The following is a 16,533-nucleotide window of genomic DNA, read 5'->3' on the forward strand; positions in this document are numbered from 1 at the left end:
TTCTATGTAGAATTTAATCAGTGAAAGTGATATTCCTGAAGATCTATCTTTGAAATTAAACAATTCTCCCCACATGATATAACACCACCCCTCAAACGTAACCTGCCCCAAACCAGCCATGTGCAGTATTCTCCCTGACAATGATAAAATGATTCTCCACCAATAACCCTCAATCTTCATCGTACCCAAGGCAACTTTAAATTACACAATAACCAATTACACTGTGTACTGCTACAGGTATTCCTCAGTTTCCATATCACTGAAAAATCCTTGCAGATATGTCAAGTCGGACACGGTTGTATTCAAGTGTCCTATTGCTTCATCACTCAGGATTGTCTTAGAGGTTCCTGAAAGAAACTTTTAAATCTATGAAGGCAACACATCTTTAAAACTGTACTTGGTGTTGAGAAAAAAAAGTTGATGTACGTATTTCTAATTTAAGGAAATAGAAAATCAACATTATACTCTTTCAAAATACTTATTTAAGATTTGCTCCACTTCTATATTCACAGATTTGGATCTATTAGCTAGTCCCGCATTACTGGAGTTTACTGTGGCCTGAAAAACGAAAGTCATGTGGCAGCTTTCTCACAAAAGGGAAGGACTCAACTACAGGATCTTTTCTTTGACAGTGAAGTGAGCCGGACATCTCATTCTTCAACTCAAACTAAAAGGAGGAGTGCATGTTTTTCATCTAATGGCAGCAACAGAGATCAAGGTAACTCAAATAGCCAAACGAGGGCTTTAAGATCATAGAAAGATAGAATTATAGAATGGCCTGGGTTGAAAAGGACCACCATGATCAGCCAGTTCCAACCCCCCGCTGTGTGCAGGTCGCCAACCAGCAGCCCAGGCTGCCCAGAGCCACATCCAGCCTGGCCCTGAATGCCTGCAGGGATGGGGCATCCACAGCCTCCTTGGGCAACCTGTTCCAGTGCCTCACCACCCTCTGGGTGAAAAACTTCCTCCTAATATCTAACCTAAACCTGTCCTGTCTCAGTTTAAAACCATTCCCCTTTGTCCTATCACTATCCACTCTAACAAACAGCCGCTCCCCCTCCTGTTTATATGCTCCCTTCAAGTATGGGAAGGCCACAATGTGGTCTCCCCAGAGCCTTCTCTTCTCCAGGCTAAACAAGCCCAGTTCCCTCAACCTTTCCTCATAGCAGAGGTGCTCCAGCCCCAGTACTGCTCTGAAAGGTACGCCTCCTATGTTACGATGTTGGCCCATGCTGTCAGAGGCAGATCTTGTTAAGGCAGGAGAGGTTGAACCTTCCCACCAACACTTCATTACATTTTGTTACTGTGTGACACACAGCAGCAGAGGAGCAGTCTGACAAAATGGCGTCTGACATGGAAGTGCAGATGAAGTAAAGGGGTGTCACTAAAGTCCCTCATGTGGAAAAAATTGACATTCATTGATGCTTGCTGAACATTTATGGAGATCAAACAGTGGATGTGAGCACAGAGAGGAGGCGGGTGGTGCGTTTCATCAGTGGCAAGAGCGACAATGGGTAACATCTGCTGGTGAAGACTTTTAGGATCATAGTATGCAAGTTCTTGTTCATCGTCATCATCTTTTTCATCAGGTGAAAAAGCATAGCTCATGGTGTTGAATGTGTTGTAAAACAGCATATTGTAACTGATTGGTAGATTTGCTCTATGAAATAGTGTTGTGCTCTTTGTATCTGTTGTAGTTTCCATGGAAATAAATAGGAGGCGTTACTTTTGGAGTGACCTAAAAACTAGCTTCAATTTCAATCTTTTAAAATCCTTTTTTCATACTCTGAAACCCACTGTCGCTGCTGTTAAGCCCTTGTGAAATGAAATCTAAGATACACGAGTGGATCTGCCTCTATATCAAGAAGTTTGTTAATTCATCATTGTATCTACTTAAGTAGTATTGCATTAATTCAGACAGTTAGTGTGGACTCGTACTCAGCAGACTCTGTTTGGTAGAGCCCCAAGCCTGTTCAGCTTCCAATAGAAGCTCACTTACTAGAGTGTTGGACTTACCTCCACAATGCTATCTCTCATTGCCTACCCTGACATCTCAGCTCATATTTCCATTACAACTTCAAGAAATGGGACATTTAGAAATAACCGGTGCCTTTAATAAAACTATTCTCATAAGTTAAGGTTGCAAGATTAGGCTCTCAGACTGTGCATGTATTAACAGGCATGTCTGTGTCATTACTCTTGAGAATATATATTTTGTACCATATGAAACAGTTCTTATGATATCCTCATTTTCAAATACTTGTCAGCCAGGGCTGTCAATACTTACCATTTTGGTTCTTGTAAAGTCTATGAGAGATTTTTTTAAGCATCAAATTAATTTTGATTAAAAGGAGAAAAATAAATTACAAGAAGGGGGTGTAGAAATGGGCATAATATATAGTTTGAAATAAAAAAGAAGCTTTTCTAGCCTATGTTGTTGGTGGCTGAGTTATTAAGTATTCCACACATTTTGGCACACAAGTTATAGCACCATGCTTCAAAATTGTTTGGTTTCTTGCAGTTATTTTTATAGTTACTGACTTGTGATATAACTTTGCTAGCCTTCTTAATATAGTCACAGCTAATATAAGATGCTAATATCATCATAAACATAGTAGTGATTTTCTCTGAGCTCTACTATATGTTGAGTGCAAATACGAACTACAAACCACCTAAACCTGAAAAGCAGATTACATTTCTTTGCTAGATTCACATCCGCACACTCAAGCTGATGTGACATGTAAACAAATAACAATGGAACTTAAGTATTCACTCAATTATGTCATACATGAATTCTAAGATGTGATTTATATACCATAATTTATTTTCATTGCAGTACCTGTCATATCTCCTAAGCTTTTACATTTTATGCAGATTTTTCCACCAGCGTAGAAATCTTTTTTAATTAATGTCAACAAAAAAGAGGTACATTTGCCTCTGCTGCCAAATTCTGTAGGAACTGTGTGGGAGCTAATGAATATCAATAATTTTTATTCACATATACATTTTACTCTATAATAATGTATAGTTGAGAGTAAGTTTGTTTTTCTGCCTTTTGAATTCGCCCCTTCACAGCCTGCAGTTAGTGTAAGTGGAAACAACTACTGACCTGTAAAAGAAATAACAGTTCTCCACATCTTTTTGCCTTGTATCCCCATGTTGAACGTGCTGTTACTCTGATCGTTTGTTGGTGCACTACAAAAAGAACAAAGCATAGGTATTCCCAGGGCAGACAGAGGGAGCTGTATCTCCAGTTTTACTCTTTAAAGAGACAGCTATAAACGAAGTGTCAAGTTTAAATTCACAAACATTGTAAATTCAATGACATCTCTAGCTTGATTTTGTCTGAGCACTGTAAGCAATCAATCTAGGCTTTAAAAGCACTAGCAAAGATGTGATTTTCCTAAAGAATAAGAGATAATGAAAATATTTTATTTTTAAAAAACATGCCTACATGAGAACAGTAAGAAATGTCACCAACCAATCATTTGCTGTTTATGCTTGTTTGTTTTTTTTTTAAGCTTAGACTTCCATGAACAACTGTTCATGTGTTTCTGTTTTGGTGATGTGAAAGGTATCAGAAAGCACAGTTTGTCATCAGCAAACTATGTAAAAAAGTATTAAATGCAATGTTTAATAAAGTCAGATTGAGTTTTCTGAAAAAAAGAAAAGCCTTTCCATCTCATTTATATTGAGATAAGCTTACACTGGATTCACAGGCAAACACAATGCTAACCACAAAGGACACAAAGGTAAGAATAAACAGAGCTGGATTTAAAAGCATGTGTCTCTTCCCCCCTATTACTGCTGATCATGCATTAGAAATCATGTATCCGTGTAGAGACATGGAACTATCTCAGCACTGCTGCTTACCCTACAGCAGGAAAAAGTGAATGAAAAAAGTAAAAAAATATTGCATATGTGTGTGAAATTTTCTTGAAAATTCAAGTTAACTTACTTAACATCATCAGAAAGTGGAATTTTTTCCACTAAGGTGTTCAATTTCACAGCTTACTTCTTACATTTTGATTAAATGCTTTTTTTTTCTTCTATCTTCCACAAGGTCTGCGAGGAGAGGAAGGGCAGATGTTGTTCTACTTTCACTCAAATTTTTTGCAGCGTTTATTATAACACTGCAGTTTTAATTAATCCTGCTTTAATTGTACTATACGTCAGGTGTAAAAAGGCCTCCATATTTGCTTTAATTCCGAAAGACTTGTAATAGCATTCTAATTGCTTTTAAACAACTTTCACATTAAAAAAAAAAAAATACATGTGTGGATATAAAGAGAGAAACCTGCAGTCCATGAAACAGAATTTGTGATCCTGTGAAAACACCCCTTATTGGAGAGATTCTGGGGACATGAGAGAAGCAGGTCTGAACCCTTAAATACTTATGCTAAAGACATTAGGTAGGACAGCGACAAACTGGCTTAATGGGTTTTGTTACTTCTCTGGTTCTCCAAGTTCTTCTCATTTTTCACAAGTACTTTTGTACAGTGATACTCCAAATAAGGAGTCAAGACTGAGATAATTTAAATTAATCAAATTAAATCACCAGCAATCTGCATCTAGGATTGCTTGTCACAACCATCTCACCTCCACGTGTCTCCTTAGCTCAGGGCAAACATCCTCACACTTCCTTCCTCATGGTGCTTAATTCTAATTAATACCATGTCTTTTCCAATATAAACAGCAGCATTACAGCAAATTACTAGATGAACCAGTAATAATAATAGAAATGTTAGTCCAGAAAGCAGCATGCAAAGCCTTATACAACACTTGCTATTAGAGGATTGCCATTTGTTAATAGTGTATACAGAAATAACTATATTTTCCATTCACAGTATCTTAAGACCCCTCTCTTCCAATCGTCTGTCTATCTGCCAAATACCACAACATACGTATACCAAAGCTCACATTTCTGACACACATTTTTCCCAGTCAAGTACCAATCTCAGTAGATGTGACTATAAAAATACTGAGGAATTACTCAATTGTAAGATGTAAAAAAAAAAAAAAAAAAGATATTAACTCCTTATATTACTTGAAAAATATATTAACCGTTCACATTCTGAAACAAAGAAAATGAAAATCTTACCTTCTTGCTTATCAACTCTCTGCATTCTATTGGATTAAATAATTGAGTCAGATTTTTAAAATACTTTTCAAAATAAAGTACATTTACAATGCATAAGAATAGTCTCAATAGCTGATTTTTGATCTTTTTAATTTATTTCCCAAATTCTTCTGAAGTATTAACAAGAAAGGACATATTCTGGCAATTCATTCTGCACGTACACACTCCTTGGCAACACCACCACCTTTCTACTACCACTACTTCATATTCTATTTGATGTTACTTGATAAAATTTGATGTTCTACAAGTATTGAACATATCAGCCATTTTTGCTCTGCCCACTACATACAGTACCATGGGGTGCTGCCACATTCTTTGTCAACATGGGCTACAGTTTTTGTTTCTTTGTTTTTGTTATATGGTCTTGCATTTTGCCATTTGAAATTGAGTATCACCCAACTTTAATGGCAATTTAATTTTTTTTTTTTTTTTAGAAATTATATAAAATTTGTATCGGCAGGATTTAATTTTCATTAAGACTGATTTTCCAACAGATGTCATCACATTCACAAATACTGTGTTTGATTGTGTTAAAACAACAACAACAAAAAAACAGTACAATTTACTTCTATGACATGAACAACATGCAACATTAGGAAAGTTCAACATATGCTATGTGTACAAGTATCCTGGAAAAAAATATAAAGACTTAATATCCTTCAGGTAATATAACTTAACCAACTAAACAGAAGCAAGGCTTGATAATACCAGAATACTTTAACTAAAAATAACCAGAAGTTTTTCAGAGGAAAAAAGAAAGTTCTATTTCTGGCACACAGAAATTAAAATTCAAGGACTTTGCTTATAGAAAGTTCAAGGCTGAAAGTGAAGAATCATAGAATCATAGGATGGCCTGGGTTGAAAAGGACCACCATGATCATCTAGTTCCAACCCCCTCCTATGTGCAGGGTCGCCAACCAGCAGACCAGGCTGCCCAGAGCCACATCCAGCCTGGCATTGAATGCCTCCAGGGATGGGGCATCCACAGCCTCCTTGGGCAACCTCTTCCAGTGCCTCACCACCCTCTGGGTGAAAAACTTCCTCCTAATATCCAACCCAAGCCTCCCCTGTCTCAGTTTAAAGCCATTCCCCCTTGTCCTGTCACTATTCATCCTCATAAACAGCCATTCCCCCTCCTGTTTATATGCTCCCTTCAAGTATCGGAAGGCCACAATGAGGTCTCCCCGTAGCCTTCTCTTCGCCAGGCTAAACAAGCCCAGTTCCCTCAACCTTTCCTCATAGCAGAGGTGCTCCAGCCCTCTGATCATCTTAATGGCCCTCCTCTGGCCCAGACTGCCTCCCATCTTAACCTCTCTAATACTCTCTGCAATGGTGAGCACCAGGTCCAGTAAGGCTTCACCTTGGGTTGGTGAAGAGATTCTGAGAATAATGAAACCAATCCTCTGCAGATAAGAGCTCAGTAACTGATGCATTTCCATGATTGTGAACTCCAACCTAAAAGGAATTGCAACCTTCACCAAAGATAAAGTTTTAATGTCTTCATATAGTTTCTAGGATCCATGCACGTACAACAACTGGCTGGTCTTGCCCTGAAGCATGTTCCTGAACAGCACATAGCAGTGCATTATAACTCTTCTAAGCATATAGCAGAAACACAGTTTTTCCAACCTACAATTGGAGTACATTTCAATATGGAATCTAAACTAAAAATAATTTTACCATTTATATTTAATGTTACCTTAAATAGACATTTTTTCATACAAACATCTGTTGTCTCTAAGATGTCAACAGCAGATAATATTTGAAGTGGAATGTTGTATTTAATATTTAATAATATATATAACAAAAGTAGTGAAAAATATTGAAATTTCAGAAATGCCCATCATCATTCACCTGGTGTTTTAGATTACTAATTTATGTTATCATGACCAAGCTTTATCAAAGTATTAAACAATATTCAAGTATTTCAATGAACATTATAGGTGGTTAATCTGAATTTCAATTTGTTTGTATCAATATAATCCTAAAAAACTCCAGAGAAGTAAGCAATGTGAAAAGGATGCTTGATGAAAGTCAAGTCTGGAATGATCCAGTGTTCTTTTGAAAGCTAGTGAAGTAGTTATTTAGCTCAAAGTCAAATACTGCATTTTCTTATTCTCTCTGCCAGTCTCCAGTCTATTCTCTGCAAATGACATCCTGCTACAGATTTTATTATTCAAATATTCAAATAAGGACTTTTTTTTTCCTTAAATGGTGAGTCAGAGGTCAAATAAGTTGAAACGCGTTATTATGTAATCATTATTAACATGCAAAAACAGCAACAGCAATGAACTTTTACAATACAATACAAATCTGCAGCTAAATCCAATTCATTTTATCTTAATCAAAAAAATATTACCTATTTACTAGTTAGTATGCTATCCAAGTAGGAAACTGGTGTTAGTAGTTCACTTATAAAATAAAAGTCACTGCTTACCTACAATAATTCTTATTAAAACATCATCTGCAAAGGAGAATATTTTGGAAGAGTCACAATAAGCTGGTTAATAATAATTTCATCAACACATGAAACTTTTACTTGACCTATGCGCAGAATTTAGGAATACAGGAATAAGTTCAAATTATCTAGTACAAATCTTCCTGCTGTTTGCTCACTGCTTATAATGTCCAAATGCAACACAGAGGCCTTCTGAAGTACCTTTTTTCTGAAGACCTATTCATTATTTAAAATCAATAAACATTAAATAACCAGGCTATCATATATGTAAATATTTTCTTATTAACAGAGATAAGAGATCATTCATAAATTCCCGGATTAGGCATAAGGTTATGATATCAATTTATGCAAGATCAACATACTGTCAAACATGTTAACTCAACAAATCAACAGACACAGGTTTATACATCAAGAATTTTTTTATATCATGAGTTCTTCAGCTAGCTTAAAAAAATATACTAGGTTAGAACAGTCAGTTGACTTTGTTGTATGACATCACCAGCCAAAAAAGCATGTCCATCTCAATCAGCTACTGAATTTAGACTGGAAGTGTCAGAGTTCTGAGTTGATTCTAAAGGAAATATTTTAAATATATCAAAACTGGTTTATAAAAGCTTTAGTTCTTGTTCTTTTTAAAGATAAACATTTTGTATAATCAGCAACACCCACTCACGTAACTTATTTTATTTATTTTATTACTTTACCTTTTGATGTTCTACTTTACACCCTAATAGAAAAAGAAGTACAATGATGGGAAAAACATTTTTTAACAGTCTTTTCCATTTGATTTTTCTCTTTGATGTTATCTGTCCAGTTAGTCCTCCAGAAAACAAAACTGTAGGAAATGATACAATTATATAATGATTCATTTTTATTTCAGAGTTTAACAGCAGCTCTTAGCTTGGCCGACCTTGCTCTTGGGTTTATTAGAATATCCTTGGCCTGGGGTGTGAGAACTTTTTTCTGTATGAAAGTCCACTTTGAGTTGGATTTTCCATGGGGGAATTCTTGTGTATCTTCTTCCTTGGAACAATTTTTCAGAGCCCGTCTTATCTTCTGCCTTGAGCCAAGATTGTACTTTTCTGTCATGTCTATTCCATGAAGAAAGCGTTTGATGATACGATCTTCTAGTGAATGAAAGGAGAGGGCTACAAGACGACCTCCAGGTTTTAGGAACTTCTCAGCTGTCTTCAGCCCTATAAAGAGTTCGTGAAGCTCATCATTCACAAATATTCGTAGACCTTGGAAAGTTTTGGTAGCAACGTGTGTAGGTCTCTGAAGCAGATCTTTTCGTGCATACAATGCCGATGCTGGAAAAGCACCTGTCATATATTTGAAAAGGCACATGTCACAATTTTGTTATTTCCACATTGCTATTGTGACTTTAATCCATGTATGCATGATGACTTTAAAGGAATGCATATTTACCACAGAACCCTGAGTGAGCTTCCTTCTTTTAAATGCATAATTAGTCTTCTGCTTTAGATCCCCTTTCCTGAAAGTAAACCCTGTTACACTGGGCTGGCTTGCAGGTTTTCCTACAACGCATTGGAACTGCTTCCTCAAATGCTTCAAGTTAAAATGCAAAACAATAGCTGAAGTCAAAATAGGGAACAAATGAAGATGGCTAGATAAATCCTACATCTTACAACTCAGTGTAGTCAACACCAATTCATTAGCTGTTTGTGACAGTTCATTTTATGCTTTTAAGGCAAGTCAAAAAAAAAAAAAAAAGATGGACACTAATTTTTAACTGTTGCCTTCTAGTGTATAATACATATATTTTCATACAGAGATATACTGAAAACAATGTTTTCATTTCAACTTACCTAGTGGTATTTTTCAATTAATTACTTAAAAGCTTAAAAGAGACATTCTTGTTTGGAGATAAACATTCTTGCTCACTAAGCCGGTGTTCCTTCAAACGTTCATGAAAGAACCTTAAGAAATATAGAAAATGCAGCTAACATTGCCAATTTTTGACACAGCAGAATACACCAAGGTAAGAATTACTCGGAAGAAAAATCACTAGCTTAGGTGACACTAGTGGCACTAAACTCCACAAACTCTGTTCTTGACCTTCCCCAGAGCTCTTATGAGTTATTCAAGTCTCTTTATAAAGAAACTGAAAATTTGATGGAAACTCTAATATAGCCTCATTTGATGTATTTTAGGCTTGAACCTTCATTATCAAAGTACAGAGCAAAGAACTGGAGATTTGATGGATCAAAGTAAAAAAAGTACAAGAGCCTACAAGATCTGTGAAACCTGAGTAAACTTATGATCTATTATGTAAGTAAATGCAGAAGTCATAGGAGCACATAAATGGAAATAATTATTTTTCCAAAGAAGAGGGTCCATTAAAGATAAGACAATGCATCATGTATGTATTAAAAAGCCTTAATTCCATTCCAGTACTAAACTAGAAAATTATAAAGTAATGGATTTGAAGTAATTGTAGTTCATAACCAAATAACCAAGGAATTGATAATCTACGTAATGGGGAAACTATTTTCTTCAGATGGGCAACTAATAGCTACAAATACAAGGAGTTTGCTCAGAACTCTTGAGTAGTTATTAAATGAAATGTCAGGGTCAAAATCAGGTATATAATCAGTATAAAATCAGTATATAATGTATTCAAAAAAATGCATCAGGACACACATATTGCAATTGCATTCGCTAAATGACTAAACATACATGGTTTTACATTCTCCATAAGACCTGTCTTAAGTTTCAGTCAGAGTAAAACTTTTCTTCAACAGAATTCAAAATAGACACATCAGATACTTGGGTACCTTTTGAATTCAACTACAAAAGTCATGGGTTCTTGACTATGAAATGATTTGAAAATTTCATCAGGCAACAAGTCTACTTCTTTCTTCTTCCAAGCCTACATTTAAAAAAAATTGAAAACATACCTCACCCTTCTCTCTGCACTTCCAAAACCAAGCCTCTACTGAGAACAGCTGTAACTTGAATGAAAAAGCAGTTTCCATACAAAGTATTTCCTACTAACAAGTTAGTGGCTTAGAATGCACTACATGTTTTCTCCCACCAAATTTTACTTGTACTATTCTACCACTTTTATACAGAATCTCCTTTCTCTTGCAACTTGCTGAAAAATTTAAAGCTGTGACGTCAAGAGCGTCAGTTTTACACCTTCAATTTTGGACTATTACTATCCATAGCTGGTGTTCACCTCTAAAAGTAGATCCACCGCATTTTTCACTGTTGCATTTTAATTGTCTTTTTTAGCAGCCTAAATATTCTCTAAAAAATACTGCTAGCTTTCTGTGAATAATCTGTTTCTGATATTCTAAGCATATTCCAGCTTCCAAAAGTATCACAGATAAAAATGAAATCAACTCACAAGAGTACAGGATGAAATTTTGGTACAAAACTGAGTCCTCATTGATTGAAAGCCTAGAATGAGAGTCTTTACTTAAATTTCCACAGTCAATCTTAGTGAAATACTCAAAGTTTTAGGTTCTGTGTTATCAAAATATCTTTGACTTTTGTGAATGAACAGGACGATATATAGATCTATTCAAAATTATTTTGTAAAAGTCACGTCCTAGTCTCTGGTCAGGTAATTGTCCAGTATGGTTGAGTTGAATGTCTTCCCTCAATAATCTTCTATGACCATTAACTTTGTTTCAAAATATCTATAAACCAGGAGGTAAATTTGAAAAGCGAATCCTTGCAACACAGATTTATGACAAACTTGGAAGAGAAATAAAGAAATTAAGACCCTAATATATTCTGTAAATATATTAACACATTACAAGCCTCAGATGAACATATGCAAACAGCATCGTTGGACATATATACTGGTACAGAAACCAATTCAGGAAACTGGTAAAGAAATATAGCCACTGAGTAGTTTTATGCAACCAAAAATCCTAACTAAAACCATAACAGCTTAAAATGCAAGGGCTTATTGGTTTGTCTTTAGAAATTGCTATCAGCTAATACATATAATTTGTGGTAATGATTTCTGTCACACATATGGACCTTCATCTCTTTTAATAAACACAGCAGATAAAATTATGTGCTAGAAGAGATTTTTGTTTTTCTACTCCACTCTTAGCCCTCTGGTATTGTTCAACAAAATCTACCTGTATTTTCTGCAAAAATCTCTCACCCAGCCCCCTCCAATTACCACAACACTAAACAAAATCCTTCCTGGTAACAGGCTGTACAATGTACAAAAATACATATATAAAGAACTGTATGAGAAGCTTGCAAAATGAATTTCATTCATAAAAACATCACAATTCTGGCTAGACAACTGGTCTGAAATCCCAGTGAGAGAAATTATCATTTTTAGTTTTGGGATGCCCTGATGCTACTAACACTTTTAAAATTGAAACAGATTCACAAGTTAAAATGTATTGAAATTCTTAAGCTTGTGAATGAAATTAGCAACGTGCTGTGCCTGTCAATAAGAACTATTAAAGTCCCCAGTGTGCATGAGTGTGGGAGAGTTTAAAAATTAATTCAGATTGTGCACCTGTTTGCAGGAATTCGTCTGTTGAATTAGAATTGCATTTAATAAGTTTCTGTGACGCAACTAATGTCCTTTTGTCTAGGCTCCCTCAGTACAATGTTAATTCCCACTCTTGTGAAATTCAGGCAATATTACAAATTCCATACTGATCGAGTCTATAAAGGTGGACCAATCTGAATGAGTTTGGCTTTACCTATTAAAGCTTTTTAAACTGTTGTTTCTTTAATATCTCATCATTAGCTCCTTTCAAGTTAAGCCCAAAGGATTACCACATACCTAAATGTCATTACAAAAAAATACCAATTGTGAAAACAAACAAAAATATAAAAAATTACTCACTTGAAACAAAAAATGAGAGTTGTATAGAAAAAACACAATAAAATTAACATCTAAAAAATTTCAGAATTTCTAACCAGTTTTCCCACCTATCCAGTTAATTCTACAATTTCAAAACAGAACTCAAAAAGCTTCAGCACCAGCCATCAGAAATGTTTCTTAGTTGACTTCCACACATCTATTTACAGATGTTCAGCTAAGAACATCATTGTCACAGATATGTGCAATGAAAATTGTAAGCAGTAGAGTTAAACTGCTGGAGAAAGAGATGATGTTCACTTCAGTAATAAAAAAAAATTCCTCTTTTTTCCCTATGTAAACTCTAGACCCCATAGATTACTCAGAGACCTCTTTATTTAAATGGATCAAAAGCTTTTAGAAGTACTTTTTTTTTTCTCTTCTTTTTTTGGTAGGTTCTTATTCAATGGCATAGTATGTAGAAAGACAACTTCCAGGCTCTGCGCCAAGAGTTAGAAGGACTTGTTTTCTTGAACTGCAACAAAAGACTGTAATAAATATGTTGATACCTGAGCTAGCCTCAAGCTGTTGTAGGCAAACTCAACATACAGATCTATTTATAATTTTTCTAAGCTGTACCTTAACATTCTAATTCTTGTTGATACAAACTTTAGAAATGTCTGATTGTCATGCCACTGTTGTGGAGGTGGGTGTTGTTGTTGTTTTATTTTTCCCAATTATATCCTTCAAATTTATCTCCCAATCAATTAGTAACAGCAATATATCCTCTAACTCTTTTCTTTTTGTTTCTTAGGTAGTCTAGACTAGCACTTGCCTTTTCCAGTTTCAGTCTAGTATAAATCTAGCTTGAATCACTGGGATTCACTTAGCAGCCAGAACTTTACACAGAGTTTGGAGTTCTAGAAAATCTGAAGTCATACTAAATAATCACATGAAGAAAGAATAGGGACTATATATGAATTATCAGGTATTCAAATCAACAAAGGGGTACATAGATATAATCAGTCTCCCTGACTACCTTTTTTTGCTTGTATTCTGGCTTCTTAATCAAGCAGAAAATATTGTTGTTCTGGAGATAAAATTGTGCTCTGATAGAATCTGGAAAATTTAGAACATGAGATTTTATTACTATAATGATTTAATTGCTTATTTTTAAGGACTTGGCATTTAACTAATAAGTCATAGAGCTTAATCTGCTTAAATCTTTAACTAGTCAAGGTTTTCTGAGCTGGGCTACAAGAGGATTTTACAGCTGTAATCTCTGGTCCTTTAGTTATTGTTTACCTTAATAACTTCATGGATATCATTTTGCAGAAGAACTCATTATCAATTGAGCTGTTAAACTTAACAGAAATTTTCTTAATGTATACTCAGTTCAAAAACTAGTAAAGATTTACCTTTGATTTGATTTACTGGAGAAATCAAATTAAAATTGCAAAAATTTCTACTCAAAGAGAGATAAACGTAGTGGTCCTAAAACTGTTTTAACTTACTTACAGACTCCACAAAAAGTTCAAAACACATATTTACTGTCTTGGCAGAAAAATTTTCCTTGGCATGCACAGTAAAAACTGCCTTCCTGATTTCACATATTAAACAGCTCTTCAAATATATTAGTATTTACCGTGAGAAGAAGAAAAACCCTGTCACTGAGGCAGAAAATGACCATTAGGTATCAAGTCACATGCAATCCATTAAACATAAAGGGATCACAGAAACACAGAATGGTTGAAGTTGGATGGGACCACTTGGGATCAATCAAGCCCAATCCTGCTTCTTCAAGCAGAATCACTTAGAGAACATTGCCTAGGATCACATCCAGGCAAGTTTTGAATATTTCCAGAGGAGACTCCACAACTTCTCTGGGCAGCTTTTTTCAGTGCTCTGTCACCCTCACAGTGAAGAAGTTTTTCTCACATGCAGATAGACTTTCCTGTGTTTTAGTTTGTACCTGTTGCCTCTTGTCCTGTTGCCAGGCACCACAGAAAACAGACTGGTCCCTGCCTTGGTACACTCCCTTAAAATATATTTACACATTAATAAGATTCCCTCTTCAGACTTCTTCTGGATGAACAGGCCCAGGTCTCTCAATCTTTCCTCGTAAGGGTGATGCTACAGGTCCCCAACTATCTTGGTTGCCCTCCAGCAGTTCCCTGTCTTGTTTGAACTGGGGAGCCCAGAACTGGAGACAGTACTCTAGATGTGGCTGCACCAGGGCAGAGTTGAGGAGGAGGATCCCCTCAGCCTGCTGGTGCGCTACTCTTCCTAATGCACCCCAGGATCCCATTGGCCTTCTTGGCCACAAGGGCACACTGCTGGCTCATCATCTGCCCACTGTCCACCCAGACACTCAGGTTCTTCTCTGCAGAGCTGCTTTTCAGTAGGTCAGCCCCCAGACTGTACTGGTGTGCATGCAGTTATTCCTTCCTATATGCAGGACCCTGAATATGACCTTGTTGAACTTCATGATGCTTTCCTCTGCCTATTTCTCCAAGGTCTCTTTGAATGCAAGTGTAGTCCTCCGATTTATCTGTCAGTCCACCCAATTTGCTATCATCAGCAAATTTAGTGAGGTTGCACTCTGTGCCTTCAGCCAGGTCATTGATGAGTAAGGTGAACAAGACCAACCCCAGTACAGATCGCTGGGGGACACCACTAGCTAGTTCTCCAGTCAGATTCAGTGTTGTTGATCATAATATTCTGAGTGTTGCCATTCAATCAGTTCTTAATCCATCTTGCTGTCATTGTTTTTTCAAGTCTTCAGAATACAGACAAAGCTTTTAACATTCAGTAATGAATAGTGATACATTTGGGTAACCAATTTAAAGTTCTAAATTCGGCTGTCGACAATTGATAGCTGTTAGAGACCCAGTAATTTTCACTTCTTGGTTAAGTAAAAAGTACCAACAGTATATATTAGAATGTTAAGGCGCAGTATTTCTATCACACATTTTTCCTTGGAAACTTTGATTCAAGAATACAAACATGAAGGTTTCAAAATGTGAGCACAGCTGCTGCCTAACTACATTTTGTTCATGTTGTTTACAGTTAAGAGCAGGTAAGATGAAGTGTTTCAATAGGTGCTTCAGGCTGCTCTAGTTGGCATTCACAAGATGAAGCAAGCTACGTATTGCTTTACTTTTTGCTTCCTTGTTCTTTAAGCAGAGGGAACAAATCTAATTTCATTCATAATTGGAAACTGCCATCATACTTCCCTTCAAAATATTAAAATGTAGAAAGTTAAAACTATGAGATGCATATGACGTATCTGATATTTGAATGCTTACCAATAGCTGGGACAAAAAATTCCCTAGGCTGCTGTCATTCTGTGTTTTAACTTGGTAGGCAAAATGATAAATCACTTCATGTAAAATCTATTATTAAACTAATCGGCAAAATACAGTATAACAAGTGGGAACTTACAGGGGAAAAAAGAGAACTGACATCAGAGCAGAATAGGCAGGATCAGATCCTGCATGATTTCAAGTACAAATAGATCCCTCTGGGACTTTGGGGATTAATATTTTTTCCTCTTTCAGCCACTGTGAAGAATTAATGAGGGTACCTGCAACAATGCTTGCAAGCTGCTGAGTTCTGGTGATGGGATATATGCTGCGTGCCTGAACGATGGCTGAAGCGATTTTCTTGGCATGCTTCTCCTCCCCGTATGTTCTCAGGATGGACGCAAGTGCCTGTTGATCTAAAGCATTCACAACATCAGCAGCAGTGGGCATGTCAGGGTACCTACGCACAAGAAGAGCCAATTAGTTCACTGACGTCAGTATTCATTGACAAGAGGTGAAGCTTCATAGCTTTGAGACAAAGTCAAACACACACAGTGCATACAAGTGCCTTTGAGGTTTTCAAGTAAGAGACAGCAAACCTATGAAAATGCACTTCTTGCTACTTTAAGTGGAGTCTGTTCCTCAATCTCAATTAAAACTGCTGAAACTTTCAAGTATGATCATAAACTATGTCTAATGAGTTGACGAGGATAAATATAGTTCAGTATCATGCTAAATTGGAAATGCTGTGTGACTGTTCCTATTTTGACAGCTTTACAATATAAACTTGCCCCTTATGGGTTCATTTTAGATACTTTGCAAT

At 36.1% G+C, this 16,533-nt stretch overlaps 1 protein-coding gene across 4 annotated transcripts in view; it reads right to left on the bottom strand.

Moving 5' to 3' along the window:
- Window positions 1-6,901: 6,901 nt before the first annotated feature.
- Window positions 6,902-16,533, bottom strand: part of METTL15 (methyltransferase 15, mitochondrial 12S rRNA N4-cytidine) — a 91,790-nt gene continuing 82,158 nt past the window's right edge. For all 4 annotated transcript variants that reach the window (XM_090140157.1, XM_090140156.1, XM_031607289.2 and 1 more), the window contains 2 exons: window positions 15,992-16,170; window positions 6,902-8,920 (listed from right to left, as the gene is read on the bottom strand). In XM_090140157.1, coding sequence (XP_089996283.1) covers window positions 8,475-8,920; window positions 15,992-16,170 — 625 coding nt within the window. In that variant the 3' untranslated portion in view covers window positions 6,902-8,474. The remainder of the gene's footprint in view (window positions 8,921-15,991; window positions 16,171-16,533) is intronic.

This window comes from Phasianus colchicus, chromosome 5, assembly GCF_987193195.1.
Source record: "Phasianus colchicus chromosome 5, bPhaCol1.hap1.1, whole genome shotgun sequence".
NCBI classification, from domain to species: Eukaryota; Metazoa; Chordata; class Aves; order Galliformes; family Phasianidae; genus Phasianus; species Phasianus colchicus.